The 18,091-nt window shown below is 42.5% G+C and overlaps 1 protein-coding gene across 4 annotated transcripts; it reads right to left on the bottom strand.

The window, feature by feature from the left end:
• Nucleotides 1–2,395: 2,395 nt before the first annotated feature.
• On the bottom strand, nt 2,396–15,949 carry AQP4 (aquaporin 4). 4 transcript variants are annotated; one of them, XM_032684900.1, is made up of 5 exons: nt 15,776–15,949; nt 11,156–11,570; nt 10,071–10,235; nt 9,635–9,715; nt 2,396–7,043 (listed from the first exon to the last, which is right to left on the bottom strand). In XM_032684900.1, exons 1-5 carry the CDS (start codon nt 15,847–15,849, stop codon nt 6,765–6,767), a joined length of 1,014 nt encoding a protein of 337 aa, XP_032540791.1. In that variant the 5' UTR covers nt 15,850–15,949; the 3' UTR covers nt 2,396–6,764. The 4 variants fall into 4 exon arrangements, with proteins under 4 accessions (XP_032540791.1, XP_032540808.1, XP_032540817.1 ...); XM_032684917.1 differs by having other exon boundaries at nt 11,156–11,447; XM_032684926.1 differs by lacking the exon at nt 15,776–15,949 and adding an exon at nt 15,615–15,661 and having other exon boundaries at nt 11,156–11,447.
• Between the last annotated feature and the right edge of the window lie 2,142 nt (nt 15,950–18,091).

Below are 18,091 nucleotides of genomic sequence, written 5' to 3'. Positions count from 1 at the left end.
AGAGACATCACTAGGAATTATCAAAGGAAATTTTTGAGGAAAAATGAATGAAACTCCAATGCCCTGAGATTTGCTGTTCTAAAGAAACAATTCCCACAGAAAAAATGGAGCTAACCCTACAGTAGAGTGGAATAATGGTAAAATATTTCTCATGCTAGAAGTTTCTGAAATGTCTAAGGTAATCAATTTTTAAATGGTACAAATGTGGAAAAAAAAGCCTTGTGGTAAATGAACCTTGGTAGGAACAGCAGCAGAACCCAATTGGTTCCATGGCAGTAGGAGATGGCCATGACCCCATTTCAAGCTGTAAGCCATACAGCTCAGAAATAAGTGGAAATAAATGACCAAGTCATTAGGATCCCAGTGGGGCATGCAGCAATCTCAAATGGCAGCTGATCTCCCACAGTTTTACCCACTGATCTTGTCCACTGCTGGGAAGAAGTAAACTCAATGGCTGTGCAACGCTGTGCATTTCTGCATCTTTCACACACGTGTGTGCACACAAATGCACTTATGTGCAGATTTTAATAAACATGTATCTACTAATATGAACTTCTAGACATACTATGAATTCTGGAGCTTTTTATGAAGATTCATTTCAAGGGAAAAGGATAAAACATCATAGGAAGTCATTGCTGTGCCTGAGTGGAGAACAGCAGTTGGGAAACCTTGTTTGCCAGGCACACCTGCAGAAAGCCTCTGCCTCTCCCCATCACACCCAGCAAGGTGAGAGACAAATAATATAAGCTCCTTTTGCCTTTCCAAAGAACATTGTGATAGATTTTTCAGTTAGATTATGTCACAGTCTTTGTACTTGTAAGGATTGTTTTTCTAATGAGGTAAGAAAGGTCAAAAGAAATTAATAGCCAAGATAACAGTTATCAGTCTGATACAAATAAAGCAGCATATAATGTTTGCAATACACTACAATCTGCGACAGATAAAGGAGTCTATAGCCGAAGAGTGTTTAAAAGGAAGCTGATATTGCAAATATCTACTCTCTAAGCTCTCTTTTTAAGCAGATGACTGGGGCACAGTTGCTGTTCGTAGTTGTTGCTGCTGAAGCCAGTGTTGCCACTGATGCTTAGAGTAAGGACATCACTCACCCAGCAAGGCTCAGCCTCTCCCATTCAATGGCTCAGATGTGATCCAAAAGCCTCATGCAACGGGGACCAGGTTTTAATCCTCTAAGTGATGCCATAGTGCCAGTAACCACTGGGTAAGAGACATAATACAAAGATCTCCCTTGCCCTCATTGCTGTTTTTATGTTCTTCCCAGAACCCTTCTTCACCTTAACCCTCCAGAGCACTCCATCACTACGTTTGTAAGTCTCCAGACACCAATATTCCTGTTTTGTGTATATCTCAAAATGCCAGAGAGGCTCCTTCCTTATGTGGTTATGACCTCAAAATAATTTTACTAGTTCTGCCTAAATTCTCTTGGGAATCTGTTTCAGTAAGGTACAAATCATGTGTGTAGTAGGTTATATGCAAGACACATAGACACACCCCCCGTAAGCCTCTTGTGAGGTGCCTCTGGAGCTTGGATATGAAGAAACTGAAGGCAAGAGCTGAAGCACTGCCAAGGGGTGAATTTCAGGTTTGAGCCTACCCTCAGCCATCCTACTGATTAGATGTGATCCCAGGTGATGGGTTTTCATATTAGTCATTTTCAGGATCCTAATCTACCTCCAATAACGTAACAGGAGTTAAACTTTTCATTCCAAGCAAAAAGCTAGACATCTAGAAATGTAAATGCTACAGGACCTGATTTCCATTGCTGAAGTTCCTCGTGGGAGCTTGGTCTCACAAGTCATGCTTTAGTGAAAGGGGTCTTAAGTGTCAGTATGATTTCTATCGCTTTTCCAAACCTTAGCTCCTCACTAGTCCTGTGAGTTTTTAAACCGTCTGACAAAATCAGTGATGTACAATATATGTCCTGCTTTTAGCTGGGATAATTTCTTCTCCATAGTTGGTACAGTGCTGTGTTTTGGATTTAATGTTGATACTGATGTTTTGGGGTTTTTAATTAAACTATTCTTAACCTGCAAGTTTTACTTTTGATTCTCCTCTCCATTCCACCGGGGTTGGGGGGAGGTGAGTGAGCAGCTGCATGGTGCTTAGTTGCCAACTGGGCTTAAACCATGACAACACACCAACATCATTTTTGCTTTAATTAGTTTAGCTCATTTCCTTAAAGATATTAAATCTCTTGCACAAGCACCTCTCTTCAGTGTTGCATATTTTTTCATAGTAAATTATTCATTCTCAGTTGCATATACTTCCAGACTCCTCTTAAGACATGTTCTGTTGTTGGATTTGGGGGTTTTCCTTATATTTCAGTCTGAGCTTTAGAATCACTAAATGTTTACAATAATCACATGATGCCATTTTCTCTTTTTCACAGCTACTTTATTTGCAATAGCAGTGTGACAACAGTAGAATACAAGTGGGAACCAGATAATCAAGTATGATTTTATAGTGTATTTCTTTCAGTAGATTATTCCAAATGTTACATATGGAAATTTTAAGTCCTATAACATTAGTTCTGATATCATGGTGACTAAGCATTTAAACAATAAGCAGTCTTGTAGAAAAATCCATGTATTGCTTTACCTCATTTGTCCTAAATTTCAGACTGCAACAGTGTGATTTAGATCATGTAAATGGGTAGCAAATACTTCAGTCTATATTTACATCTTATCTATTTAGTAAGTCCTTGAGAAACTTAGATACACAGAGGCTGAACTGAGATACAAAAAATTGTGCATGGTGTTTTCACTTCTCACCTTGAAAAGAAAGGCTCGCAATGTAAATTTTCACATATTTTAATTAGATTAAAAATATTGGATGGTGTATAATATCCTGAATGTGTTACACAGACTACAGGTAAGATGTTACAGAGCACAGCAGCAAATGCTCTGCCATCCAGCACTAGAAAGGTAGAAACTTGATGGCCACCTAGCTTTCTACTGTGGCAATTACTAATAATCAGAAATAAAGCACACTTTGAAAAGCTGATATGCAAATATATGTGACAAGCCTAAACATTGTATGAGATAAGTCTCACTCCTGCTTTCACTGAAAAAATGAAAGATACAGCTCCCAAACACTTCAACAGGAGAAGCGTTATGATGACAACTCAAATGCTGCAGGGTTTTTTATTTTTTTTCCTGAGAAAGAATTTGGGTGATAAACTTCTTCACACAACATAAAAGGTATTTGTGTGTGCCAACAGAATCACCCTTAACTTCCCTGCTTTCTTTTCTGAAATCCAGTGATTTAATATGAATGTGTTTCTAAGAGTGCAAATATAGCATAGAAAACAATCATGCCATCATGGAGGAGTGAGACTCATCCATTTTGTTTTTTAGGACCCCAGAATGATGACAGACCTGGCAGACTTCTGGTAATAACCATCCACCCTAATAAACAAAAGATGTTTCATACCACAACCAAGAAATGCTTTAAGAGGACACCAAGTTATGTTATGAGGTGCAATTTAGAGCTGAAGAGCTTTAGAACATAAATCTCATTCAAACAGTACCAAAGTACATATTTTAAAATAATACTAAAGCAAAAGTATTTCAAATCCATAAAAATGTCATGCTAGTCTATTATTTAACCAAATGTGACTACTGTACAGTGATGACACCATTGCAAAACAACTTAGAGGAGCACATATCACTGTGTCAAAGCTAAATCAAGTCCCAAGAGATGCTCAAGAGTGATGTTCCCTTTTATGAATGGTGATGTCTTGTGGTGTGGCAGAACCACCTGTGATCATGGACACTTCTAAGAATACTTTAGGGTGGGTCATAAACCTCAAGTTGAATGCATTTTCTTCCTAAATTAAGTATCCTGCTGAGAGCCTCTACTTTTAGGAAAAAACACAGTGAAGTGCATGACAGAAGCAATCAGACCCCCAAAAAGCTCAGGACCATTTCCACCATAGTCAATGACAAACTCCTCCATGAGTCTCATTCTGTGGGAGCAGAAGCAGATCTACCACATATTGCTTTCCTGCTAATGTCTGGTAGCATGGCATCATCCTTTACTGTCTAGGGGTCTCTATTTTAGCTTCTCTTCTGCCCCCCGATCTTTTCAGAAGTCTCAGGATCTTATGTCCAGTACTCTCTGAGAGAGGAGTTCTCCTGGGACTGGTTCTAAGTGATGCACTTCATTAATACAGAGTATTTTAATGAAGAAGATCCTCCTAACAGAGGTGGCTGGTGCTATGCTCACTTTATGCTCACCTCAGCAGCAGAATTAGGCTGGGTGAGGAAAACACACATAAAGCCACTTGTGTAAAGGACCCTTAGGCATAAAACAAATCACAGTTTCTTATTTAAATAACACAGTACCATGCAAAAATCACAAATTAAGGAGTGTCTTGAAATACAAAAATGCAAACCTTTGCTTAAAAATCCACCAGTTCTATGTGTATGACACTTTACTTGTGGTAAGTCATGTAAAAGGTTTAACCAAAGAGTCCCTTTAACAAATACAGCATTTGAACAATATAGAAAAAAACCAAACCCAACCCAAATGCCTAGACAGAACTTCCCCAACAAGTTTTCAACTTCTCATTGAATCTGTTTAGCATGGTGTTTACCCATCTGAGCAGAGGTATAACACCACACCTGTGTTGCCCTTCCCCAGAAGACTTAGTCCTTGCTGTGGGAAGGAGCTCTTATCTGTGGTTTGACATTGTTCGTTGCAGGCCCCCAGCCATGCCCACGCCCTTGAATCGTGAGGCTGTCCCTGCGTTGAGGCACAGCTAAGGACAAATATCAGCTGCTTTACTAGACTTGACAGGTAGCCACTGCCATGAGAGGGAGCATGTCTGGTGGGAGGGCTCACATGTCAGGAGTAGGGCTATCCCTGGGTCACACAAGGAAGCCCTGACCTGTGCCTGCCTGTGCTACATGCTGTGCCCGGGTGGAATACAGGAGAGATCATGGTCCAACTGCAAATGCATGAAGGAGTCATGAATCTCATGCTCAGTGCAGGGAACTTGTGCCATGCTAACCGGGTTTAAGACAAGAAAAATGTGAAACTAGGAAAAGGACTATAGTAGGACACACTGGGACTATACAGTGCTGCAAGTAGGCGTAGTAGAATTGCACTTGAATCACAGTGCACAAATTCAAGGGTTGCAGGAGTTTATCATCTCATTAGAAACATCTAATTCCTTGTAATAAAGATTGCATGCAGAGTATGTCAAAGAACAGACAAGGCTAATACAGCCCACAGTCAGGACTAATACTTTTTTTCTTTTCTTCTTGCTAAATAGGCAGGAGTAGCTTTCAATTTAAAAATAAAAACTATATAATTACAGTAATAATACCATGCTCCTGACTGCTTTGCAGCTGCGTATCGTAAAACTCAAAGCTGCTGATCAGAAATAAAAGCAGTAAGTCAGTAACAGTTTTACAGAAATGTTCTACTGGGCTGATTATGTCTGTCAAAATACTTCTATAAGGGAAAGACTGTTTACAGAACATATTTCATGTAGCTTTCCCCCTAAAATACCCTGCGCTTGCATCTTTTCCTAACAACACACAAAAAAAACCCTAGCTAGAGGTGTAATTAAGACTATATGAACACTGGAACAAGCACAGATCCCATTCAAATAGTCAGGCATCACAACAAAAAGCCAGAAGCAGTCAAATTTTTATCATCTGTTATAAAAAAAAATTATTTCCCAATCAGTGTTGCAATACAGTTAAAAGTTAAAACCTCTCTACATTACTAATAAATTAAAAAAAACATATCTCCAACCATCTTGTAAGAAAATAGGTAAGTAATTTAAACCTTTAGTTTATATAAATTAGCACAGAAATGTGTATTTGAACAAGTGCACTGAAAACAGATAAGCCTTCTTTTCTTCTGGTATCTCTTGTAACAGGAAAGCCTTTATATTCTTTGCGTGACCTTGAGAGGCTGCTAACACTAAATGGTCAACAGTCAAACCCGAGGACAGTGTTTCACCAGATAGACGATGACAAGAGGGAGAATGCAGTACAGTCAAACGCTTTGCAGCCTTATTACTATACACTTCAGCATTCCATTTTCAGCATATTTACTCTTGGAGATGTATTTTTACAGCAAATCACATGAGTGAAATTTGATGGGTTGATGTATTTTTTAAAAAACCTACTAAAGTATCATTTTTTCCGAGGTAGTTTGCAAGGAAATAGTGATGTACGTGAGTGGAAACAATACTCCTTTGCTCGACTGTGAATAAAAGTCTTAAATACTGCTGGTGCTGTCCCTGAACCTTGCAGAGAATGTTTAATGGATATGATGTTATAATCAGAGCTGACAACAGCCAATTAAGTGTCAGAAGAACAATCTGATAAGTAGGTCTTCATGTCTATAGGCATTTCCTGGTATGTCTTAACTGTCAATCTGAATGTTAAACATCTCTATCTTTATCTCATTATTGACTGATTTATTAAAGGAGAATGTTTTCATCTCTTTTTTTGATTTTGGGGTTGCTCCAGAAAGAAGGAAAGGAAAATACTAGGAACAAGTCTTAATTTGCAATAATAGGTGGGGAATCCTAATTATAACAAAGTCCTAATCCTCCAACTGAGCAGGTGTATGGTTTGGTGACACCAATTCATGCAGCTGCCCACACCATACCTTTCAAGAAGCGGTAAATGCTCAGTCTAGAGGAGGTCTGTTTCTTTAATAGGTGGAAGAATATCTGTGGACGTGCTAGGAGGCTGCTCTCTGCTTTCAGTGCTTCTTGCTAGTCATACAGAAGACAACACCTCGCTGGATGGATCTCTTCCCTTCTTGTCCTCACCCCTGTCAATATCAATCACGTGAACTATGCCAGGCTTCAGGATCAGGTCATCGGTCTCTACTTGGCTCCTGTTATCGTCCACCTCGATGTACTTCCCTTTGGAAGGCTGGGTAGCCTTACCGAAAACATCTTTGAAACGGCGCTTGAGTTCAACGTCTGGGCAATACACGTACTCATAAAGAGCACCAGCAAGGACCGCTCCTATTATTGGTCCCACCCAATACACCTGCAAAAAAGAGGTGGAAAAAACCCCAGACATTAAGCTCTAGAGCAAATAAAGAAGCCAAGGTCTCAGAGAAAAGCATGTAAGTGCAGACCTTACCCAGAAAAGTTTCTACAAAATGCCCTGGCCCGATTATGAAAACCAACTCTGCAGAAATGCATGGTCACATTGCTCCCTGGCTTTCATGAACCAGAATGAAATCTGCCATCCAGTTTATGAGTCAGAGAAGTACAACTACCACAGGTTTCACAGATGGTGACTTAGAGCTCAGTGTGAGTGCTCTAAAATCACACAGGAAGTTATTCGAAGGGCAGTTTCTTGTTAGTGGCATTAGTCTTTGGTATTTTTTCTTTTTTCTTTCTGCCTTCTCCCTGTCTCTCCCAGCTATTTCAGCCCTTTCAGAAGTACTCCATAGTCACCTTGCCTCCAGTCATCTAAACTATCTCACATCCGTGGGTGCAGCTCTTCCCTAAAAACTCCTCTCACATCAGTGTTTCAGAAATCACCAGGCAGTGGACCCCATGGAGCAAAGAGGAACCTACAGTGACATTTCAGTGAGGTACATTTACTACTTCCCTGATGCCTGAAAAAGATTTCAATCTACATATCTGGTTACTAATTTCTGGAGCAGACTGGCTGAGTGGCAGTGAAGCTATGGACCTCACGACAAACAAAGGTCATCCTCTCTGGCTGCCCCACCTTCTCCTATTAATGGAAACCAGCTTTTTTCCCCCCCTCTTTATAGGAAATTTAACTTATTTTTTAAAACTTTGTCCAATAATACAAAAGTACAGGTTCTTCATCCTCCTTATTTAACCAAACAGAACTATAACATTTCTTGAGACAAAAAAGGCAACAGATCCTGGTGGAGTCATGTATGTCAAATACATCTCTGCAGTCACATACAATAAAGAGATGCTCTGGAACAGCTTTACTTTTAAACTAGCAGCGGTAAGAAGATTGAGAAGCAGAATGACACCTTCGAAGTGAAATAATTTTGTCAAGTTTCATTGATCCATCTCTTTACAAGAGGCCTCCTCTAACTTTTCATTGCTCATTGCCAGCTGTAGGTCACATATTTGGACTGTTTGCAAGAAGACACACAAGTGAAACACTGATGCAGAAAAGTGATTTCTTTCTGCATTTTCAACCTACATGACGTTCAAGAGAACAAAACCTTTCCTAATGTACACACAAACAGTTCTACTGGAGTATTTCAGACTCATGTTTCCAAAATAATCCAAATTTGGCTTCTAATCCTACGGAATACAACAGGCATCAGCTACCTGATAATCTGATTTGAATAAGCAAGTATAATGAATATAACACAACTTTATAGGTACCTATCTATTTCAGCATGACACCCAGCAGTTTGGTAACATTAGTAGGTGCCAAAGCCCACAGGCTTCTGTGAATGGCATGCCAATGTCACTGATCTGGAGGAGGAGAAAAGGTTGTCTTTCCAAGTGGCCAGGACAGTAACTAAGCTTCTCCTACAAGTTTCTCCATGATACATTTGTTTATTGTTTATAGCTTTAGTTATAAATTACAGGCTTTGTCAGAGTATGGATAATTAATCTTGTGAAAAACTACTGCAGTTTTTCATATGAACAAACCATTCACTGACAATGGGTAAATCTGCCTCAATAGGATAACTCTTGGGAACAAAGTTACACATGGTATCGTGTTTGCAGAATTGGAGCCTTAGGGCCTGAAGACAATGCTATTTCTGTTATTAGCTGCAGTGAGAGCAATGTGGGCTTCATACTATAAAAATCAAGAAAATCCTTCCACACACTGTAATATGCAGCTCTTCCAGTTAGTATTGAAAGTGTCCCTAGAAGTGCTTTCCCTGTCTATAATTAGGTGAGGCTGAGTTGAGATCCATCTCTGTCTTATAAAATGTGAAATGATTTTTAATAAGTTGGATAGTGGGATTCTGCAGAAAATGACTGCATCATTCACAGTCTGTTTATCACATTGTTTCCTGCACAACTGCTCCTAGCTAAGGTGATGCTTTCAAACTGAAGCAGGTAACATCTGATCTGGTCTGCAAAGACCAGACTGCAACCTCTTCATCTTTCACTACAAGCATTTGCTGAGGCAGGTTGTCCCCCAAGAACCACATCACAGAGGGTCCCTCCTCTCATTTTTATATGTTTCCCCCAGTTTGCTGCAGAACCAGGTGAAATGTGAAGCCAACAGAATTACTTCCATAACTGCTCACCACATGACCAGCAGGGTTTGCAATCTGCCTTGGAGGATTTTTCTTTCCAGCAGTTCATTTCTTTCTGTTTCACTGCATTGCTTTTTTTTGTTTTGAACTTTTTGTATGATTTCCTTTCTACCCCAGCTACTAGCTCCACCAAATGGCCCCTGAACAGTAAGAAGGTATTCCAACATGCTGCATTACTGCACTGCAGTCCTAGGTGAGGAGCATGATGATACCTAAGCTTGCGGCAGGTCAGTGCCTGCCTTCCTCGGTGATAGTCTCTACGGGAGGTACTGGGAGAGAGCGCTAAAAGTAAATGATGTATGAAAAATTCTGATCGCTGTTTGTCGCTATGGTGAAGGAAGCATGAAAGTAGAGTTACCCATTGGTTTTCCCATCTCCCCATGATGACAGCAGGTCCAAATGATCGAGCCGGGTTCATACTGGCACCGGTGTAATTGATCTAAAGCAGAGAGAAAATGTTACCTGTTATTAAAGTCTTGACGATAGGGATTTGATTTCTATGGAACACCCTGGTTTTGTATGGCTTCTCATCTTGACAGCGGGTATCACCACTCTCCTGAGTCTTATCATAAAGTTAATGAAGTCATCATATAAACAGCCAGAAAAGTTCTGGTGCAACACCCTACCCAAGGGACACTCCTGCAAACTCCAAAGGGTTTTCGCATGGATCCATAAAGAATACAGCAGCTATATTAGCTGTAATAGCTCTAAAGGTCACAAAAGTTTCCATTTACTTCTGAGGTAGTCATAAAGGGTAAAGGGATCTATTTTTTAATGAGAAATCATTAACTTACAGCAAATAAATGTCCAATTGCAACAGAAAATCCAATTGCTAAAGCTACTGAACCAGTGACATCACTTCGTTTTGAATCACAACTAGCAAAAATAGTAAAAACCAGCTGGAATGTAATTATCAACTCCACCAGGAGTCCATGCCCAGCAGAAAGATCTCCATGTACCTGGAAGAAGGGAAAGAAACACCAGAAATGAAGAAAAGGTGATTTCATAAATCAGAAAGCTATCACATACATTAATTGTATTTCAATGAACAATACTTCTAAATGTTACAGAGTAAAAGACAACAATGAACTTTTAGAAGTACAGATTGCCCCCCTCTCCACTTTCCTTTTTTTTTTTTTAAACTTTAAAATATTTTTTTATTTTGAAAGTTATGGAAAATCACTGCTGGACTGAGAACAGAAGGCTTAACAGTAACATCCAACATGGACTTCAAACTTAGACTGCAGAAGTATAGTTTATTTTTACACAGGGATTTGCAAATGCTGCACTTCCTTTTCACCATTTTTTTTCCTTGGGAGCACTGTAATTTACTATTCAATTATAAATTCATTAATTAGCCCTGACTTAATTAATTTAAATTTCAATTAAAAATTAAGCCGTGTGCGGCTCAAGTGCATTTTTAATAAGTCCTGCAACAGGGCTAACTGATGGCATTCCTTATTAGTTTAGAACAAAGCTGAAATCTAAGCCACAATCTATTTCAAAAGTATGTCATTTTAAATTGATGTTTTTTTTCAATCCCCATCATAATAGCACGGAATTAATTTCCCCCCTCCCCAGTCCATACAAAAATGGCATTTCACGCATATATTATTTAAATTTTGTATGTAAATTAACATTACCTGCTGTCATCAGATTTGGGGAAGTTCTAGGAAAGAGAACTTCTATAAAAAGAAGAGTTATAGATAGTACACTGCATAAACCTATCCTAAGGAGAGCTTTAAGCCCTGTCTAGATGCAAATAAACCAGCAAGCCCTTAAAATCTCTACTTGAACTCCCTTCATTCTGTGTGACACTGATTGTATTTTCTTAGGCTCTAAGCTAGTCTAGTTCAAGAGCCAGAGGAGAAGTGATTACCGCAGTGACTCCCAGGCCTCCTACCACGCTTGGAGGTGTGAGAAGGTAAAGGATGCCTGCGCCCACGATGGCTCCCAGGCACTGGGCAAGAATGTAGAAGACGGACTTGGCGAGGCTGATCTTCCTCGTGCAGACCATTGCCACGGTCACAGCAGGGTTAATGTGGCCTCCGCTGATGTGTCCAAAGCACTGCACCATGGTTGCAATGCTGAGTCCAAAGCAGAGGGAGATAAGGACCATGTCTACAGGCAAGGGCTTCTCTGCTCCACCCCAGTTGATTGTGGAGCCGAGGCTGAGGAGGACAAAAATGAGCATGGCCAAAAATTCTGCCGAAACGGCCTTCCAGAAGGCCTGAGTCCAGACTCCTTTAAACGCCACCATAATTCTCTCACACTTACACAGACGTCCACACTTACTGAAAAGGAAAACAAATCTTCATCAGAAGTCACCAAATGTCTGTTGTTCTCCTGTTAGGGGTTGCTATTCAGCAGATTTTGGAGAAGACTGCAAAGCTGAGTATCATTGGCCTGGGACAACCACAGACTACACTCTTAGAGCAGTCTGTCCTTAAAACACAACCAGTGTTGGAGTGTATGCAGGACACAGGTTAATTAATCACTCCTTGAGATAACTCTGTCCGTATAGTTTCAGCTCCCAAAAAGCAATGTCTGTATATTTTGAAATGATTATGAAAATAAGTGTATTCTTCCATGCTAGCTGACTTCTTTCTGATTTAGAGGCTGTATAATTATACCACTTCAAGTGGCCTCTTGATCAACATGTTCATTAAATCAGTGAGTATCCTCTTTTTCTATGCAAATCTGTACTTTTCACAAAGCAGGTAAGATAATTCAATAAAAACTAGTAACTTAGTCAAAGCCTAATGTTTTTGATGACAGTGTAGTGTTAGGAGTTTGCCCTGGGGCTAGAAGAGAAAGTCCTATTTGCTTGAACACTCATATAGACCAATATTTCAAATTATACTTATGCAAAGAGCAGTTTCTTCACTGTGGATGTAGGGTGAAAATTTAATTCAGGCAGGAGAATAGATGCAATCCTACATTCTGACCTTTAAATCAATCATGCAATCAATAAAGTGCTTTCTTTTGGGCTAATGATGCCAAGTGAGCTGGGGAATAGATAATATTTTCTGTATGTGTGGTGTGTAGAACTCTGCATGGCAAAGAAAGGAGTGTCTTGTTTTTTCTCCCTGTCTGGAGATGCTATTTATCAGTCTACACTGCCTTCCTGATGAGTTACAATTTTGCTAGATGTTCAGATACCTATGAAAGTGGGTCACCAAAGAAAAGTTATTTGTGGTATTAATAAATTAGGAGAATAAGCCAAAAGGGAAGCATTTTAATGAGTTTCTAAGGCATGCTAACAAGATTCTTCTCTAAAAACAAAAGCAAAAAACCTCCAACCCATCCAAGAAGCAGAAAACAAAAGAAAGAATATTCAGTTGCTACATTTGGGAACAGAATTTCAAGTGAAAGATAGATGAATTTATGCTCAGTTATCTGAGGTAATGAAGTTACAATGCATATTTAATATCAGTTACATCAGAAAGAAGCATAAAAGGCATGTCTGCCCTTTTCAAGTTATTGCAAGAGGAATGGACCATGAATATCTTAACAGTTCCAGTGAGTTAGGGAAAAGCAATTTAACCCTGTGACTGGAGCAAGTAAGTTGTTTCCCTGTCTCATTTCCTATGCTAATTTACTCTGTGTTTTGGATAGGCCATTTGAACTCTATCTCAGTTCTCTAGACTCTCATGTGAGAACAAAAATTACATTATCTCCTACAAATGGCTGTTGAAAAGTGCTTGTGAAGTGATCTGAGACACCTCAGCAGGACTTGCTCTACTAGCAAGTGAAGCCAGAATCTCAAAAGAGAGATAAGTCATACCCCCAAATCTTCTGATTTTTGGGTCAAACTCAAGACAAATGGAAAGATGTTTTTGTAAGATCTCACATAACAGTCAGTTAATGATCAACCACCTAGACTAGACTTTTTGTTCAAAATGACCCCAAACCATTGCCTCCCTCAAAGCTGAAGCTCAGAGGTATTTGGTTGCCCTTACCTTTGAACCCTATGCCCAGCTTCACACTGAAACTTAAAGGCTTACCTCTGACACCCTTATTACTTCCTCACTAATAATTTATCTTAGTGACCTGAATAAGACGTAGGTGCTTTATCCATACTAAGAAAAGTTCATTTTCCCAGGGCATGTCCCAGGTGAACATTTAATATACGGACGACATGTCATGAAGCCCATGGAAAGAAACCTGATGCACAGACAGGAGAAACAGCACTCATCTACCCTTTTACTCATCAGCTCAGTTGGGATGCAACCCAGATTTCCCTGAGCAAAATGCAAGCCCTGGTGTTATATTCAAGGCTTTTGGAAAATTTCCAGCCACCAAGGGCACTGTGAGGGGAACGTAGACTTATGAGCATGGAGAGAGGGGTATGGTAACTCCTGATGTCCTTGCTCAAGTGTGCCTGACATCCCTTTCTGTATGCACAGAACAGTGAAATCTGCAAATTAATTACACACCTTCTTCCTGGGAAGTGGATAGAAAAAGGGGTTTGTATTTGGCATTAAAATAATGCAGTTGGCTTCTCACTAGTTGTGGAACATCTTGGAAAAACACATTAAGAATGAGCGTGTGCGCAGGTGCACACACGTGGAAGAGAGAGACAGGGAGGATGCAGAGGATCACACCTTCTGCTGAACTGCTGATGGGCCTGACCAGAAGGAGGGTGCCACTTACGAAGGACAGATCTCATACTGCTTCTCCAGTTGAGACCATATCCAGTCAATTCAGTCAATATTATCTGCAGCCCCGAAAATGCAAAACTGTTGCATGCAAGCCAAAAGCTTCAAACATAGAAGCTTACTTGTCGACATGAAGTTTCTGTTCTTCTAGAACATCATACTACATAGAACTCCACTGTTAGTCATACTTTGACAGTCAATCATCTAACATCTATTTTAATCCATACATGTTTTCTGAAGCAGTCTGTTTTTCTATAATTTCAACACCCAGCAAAATACTCAGCTGTCAGGGTTAAATTTTCTTTCAAACCATGCACCTTCCTTCCTAACAGCAAAACCTCCTATAATGTTAGTAAAAGCTTAATACTGTGTTTGAGCCCTGAGCCCAGGTTTTCACTTAAATCCAAAGGTGATCAGCAACTTAAAAATCAACACTATCTCCAACATCCACTATTTTTTCACCATGCAGTTAAACTTAAAGGCTTGAGATGAGACAGAGAGATGGCTGTGACAGGTCTGAAATTAAAATGGGACTTTCCAGCAGCTAAGATTTACCATCAAGTTGCAAAACAATTTTTTTGGAGTAGTTGTTGTTCATGGTTTCCTTAGATAAATCCAAAACACAACAGAAAGCCACTTTCAAGTTATGGTCACACATTAATTTCATATGGGGCCACACTTGAAATTCTCTGGTCTGGACTACAAGATTACATAGTGAATTGTGTCTGATAGGATGTAAGGTGGATTTTGCATTGCCAGCAGGGCTGCAGGCATGATTATGGCTTCAGAGCCATAAGAATGTAAATCACAACAAAGGCTTCAATACAAAAGTCAAACAGTATTTTAAAAATTCTTCTTTTTCTAATTAATACAATTTCAGAGAGCAGACACACAGCCTGGACACAGGCTTGTGGCTAGCTACTCCACACGACACTCCTGTCACATACAAGTTCTGTGCGTGGAGTGGCTATTTACAGTGGCATCTCCACAGCAAACTCCCACACTGCCGACCTGGGCTGGCACCGCCGGCTGGAGCTCAAATGGACAACGGGCACCCGCTGGACAACTTTGGGGAAGGAGGGGGACAGGCTACTCTTGGAAAACAAATGCACTGTCGCAGGGCTTGCTTGTAACCATTTTGCCTCCTTTTCCAATACGATATTAAGTGAGCAACTGAGATGGATATCTACAGGACGTGGGCAGCCTCGGAAGCCCAGTACAGAAGCTTTTTAGCTGTGCAGGACCCGGGTTTTCTGCACGCACGATTCTCCACTGCAGGACTGCAAGTGGACAATAGAACAAACTTTTAGCGTGCGGAAAAGGAGAGGAGGTTTGCGACTCTCTGTGCCCTTCGCACCTCTGGTGTTAAAACCGATAGGTCCCGTAGTGCCTTCGGGAAGGGGGTGCCCTGGCTGCCATCCCTCGGTGCAAAACGCAGGAGAAAGGCAACAACGCCGAGCCCCTCACCTGGCTGCGCACTCCTCCCGGGGCTGGGCAGCTGAGGGTCCCCGCGGGCGCGGAGCGCCCCTTCCGCAGCCGCGCACCCTGCTCCCCGAAGGTTTCCCCTTTGGTTTGGGGGGGGGGGGGAGGTTGGGGGACTGTCCCCGCCCGCCTGCCTCTCTCCTGCCTGCCGCTTGCCTTCCCTCCCTCCGCGCCCCGCGAGGGCCGCGCACTCACCCGCGGCGCGGAGCGGCCGCTCCGTCGCTCATGCCTCCCCGGCGGGCGCGGGTGAGCGGTGGGGCCGGGGCGGGCCGGGGCCGGGGCTGGGGCGCGGGGCGGGGGCGGGACGGCTCCCGACGGCTCCCGACCGAGCGGCTGCCGCCGCCGCGCTGCCCTACCTGCTGCGCCGGGCGGGCGGCGGGGACTCGAGGCGCGGCCGCCGGAGCACCGGCTGCGGGTCGCTTGTGGTCATGTGCCTGTGCAAAGTAGTGCAGGGGGGTCAAAAAGAAGCGGCGCGGGGCTGCCCGGCAATGGGAAGGATTCAAAGGTTTCTCAGTTTCTTCTCTGCCATTCTGTATTAAAGGGAAAAAAAGCCCTAGCAGCTCTGCAGCCAGGGAGCTTTATCCATCTAAAACACCTATGAGTACTTTAATAGAACTCTACTGGCTACAAAATCATAGAATCATAGAATATCCTGTGTTGGAAGGAACCCAGAAGAATCGAGTCCAACTCCTGGCTCTGCACAGGACAGCCCCAAGAATCACACAATATGCCTGAGAGCATTGACCAAATACTTCTTGAACTCTGGTACTGTGACCATTCCCTGGAGAGCCTGTTTCAGTGCCCAGTCACCGTCTGGAAGAACCTCTTCCTAATATCCAACATAAATGTCCCCTGACACAGGTTCATGCCATTCCCTCGGGTCCTATCATTGGTCACTGTGGAGAAGAGATTGGTACGTGCTCCTCCACTTCCCCTCATGAAGAAGTCCTGGACTGTGATGAGGTTTCTCCTTGGTCTCCTTTTCTCCAGGCTGAAGTGAACCAAGTGACCTCAGCCACTCTGCATTTGGCTTCCCCTTTAGACCCTTCACTGTCTTCATAGCCCTCCTTTGGATGCTCTCTAGTAACTTTATATTCTTCCTATATTGTGTTTTCATAGAATCATAAAATCACAGAATCAACCAGGTTGGAAAAGACCTCTGAGATCATCAAGTCCAACCCTTGATCCAGCACCGCCGTGGTTACTAGACCATGGCACTAAGTGCCACATCCAGTCTCATCTTAAAAACCTCCAGGGAAGGTGAATCCACTACCTCCCTGGGCAGCCCATTCCAATGTCTGATTACTTCCTCCATAAAAAAATTCTTCCTAATATACAACCTAAACCTCCCGTGGCAGAGCGTGAGACTATGCCCTCTTGTCCTGCGGGTTGTCTGGGAGACCAATGCCCACCTGGCTACAACCTCCTTTCAGGGAATTGTAGACAGTGATGAGGTCTCCTCTGAGCCTCCTCTTCTCCAGGCTAAACAACCTCAGCTTCCTTAGCCTCTTCCCATAGGACTTGTGCTCCAGTCCCTTCACCAGCCTCGCTGCTCTTCTCTGGACCTGCTCCAGCATCTCAGTATCCTTCCTGAACTGAGGGGCCCAGAACTGGACACAGTACTCCAGGTGTGGCCTCACCAGCGCTGAGTACAGGAGAAGAATCACTTCCCTGGACCTGTTGGCCACACAGTTCCTGATAGAGGCCTGGATGCCATTGGCCTTCTTGGTCACCTGGGTACACTGCTGGCTCATGTTCACCTTCCTGTCAGTCCAAACTCCCAGGTCCCTTTCTGCCTGGCTGCTCTCCAGCCACTCTGTCCCCAGCCTGTAGCACTGCATGGGGTTGTTGTGGCCAAAGTGCAGGACCCGGCACTTGGTCTTGTTGAACCTCATCCCGTTGGAATCAGACCATCTCTCCAGCTTGTCCAGGTCCCTCTGAAGAGCCCTCCTGCCTTCCAGCTGATTGACACTCTCCCCAACTTGGTGCCATCTGCAGATTTGCTGATGGTGGACTCAATCCCCTCATCCAGAACATCAGTAAAGATATTAAACAGAACTGGGCCCAACACTGATCCCTGGGGGACACCACTAGTGACTGGCCACCAACTGGATGCAGCACCGTTCACCACCACTCTCTGGGCTCGGCCCTCCAGCCAGTTCCTAACCCAGCACAGAGTGCCCCTGTCCAAGCCGTGGGCTGCCAGCTTTTCCAGGAGTATGCTGTGGGAGATGGTGTCAAAGGCTTTGCTGAAGTCCAGGTAGACCACATCCACAGCCTTCCCCTCATCCCTCATCAGGTGGGTCACCTGATCATAAAAGGAGATCAAGTTGGTCAGACAGGACCTGCCTCTCCTAAACCTGTGCTGGCTGGGTCTGATCCATTGTCCATCCTATAGGTGCTGTGTGATTGCACTTAGGATGATTTGCTCCATAACCTTGCCAGGCACTGAGGTCAGGCTGACAGGCCTGTAGTTTCCCAGGTCCTCCTTGCAGCCTTTTTTGTGGATCGGTGTGACATTCGCCAACTTCCAATCTGGGACCTTTTCATTGTTGTGGTTTTATTTGGTGAAGTTGCTAAATTCAATAAAGTTTTGCCCAGTGTGGAATGCCAAATGGAGGCCACTGGAAAATACTGTTTAAATTAGACCATGATGATCTCTGTTGAGAAAA

The sequence above is a fragment of the Chiroxiphia lanceolata genome, chromosome 1, assembly GCF_009829145.1.
Source record: "Chiroxiphia lanceolata isolate bChiLan1 chromosome 1, bChiLan1.pri, whole genome shotgun sequence".
In the NCBI taxonomy this organism is placed as follows: domain Eukaryota; kingdom Metazoa; phylum Chordata; class Aves; order Passeriformes; family Pipridae; genus Chiroxiphia; species Chiroxiphia lanceolata.
Note: the sequence above shows the minus strand (reverse complement) of the source record. Positions and strands in the feature narration are given on the sequence as shown.

Excerpts from the sequence above, each read along its gene's own strand:
- AQP4 (XM_032684900.1), bottom strand. The coding sequence starts at position 15,849 with ATGACCACAAGCGACCCGCAGCCGGTGCTCCGGCGGCCGCGCCTCGAG. Across the intron at positions 11,571-15,775 it reads CCGCCCGCCCGGCGCAGCAG|TAAGTGTGGACGTCTGTGTA; the intron begins GTAGGGCAGCGC and ends TTTCCTTTTCAG. Across the intron at positions 10,236-11,155 it reads GAGGCCTGGGAGTCACTGCG|GTACATGGAGATCTTTCTGC; the intron begins GTAATCACTTCT and ends CCCTTCTTCCAG.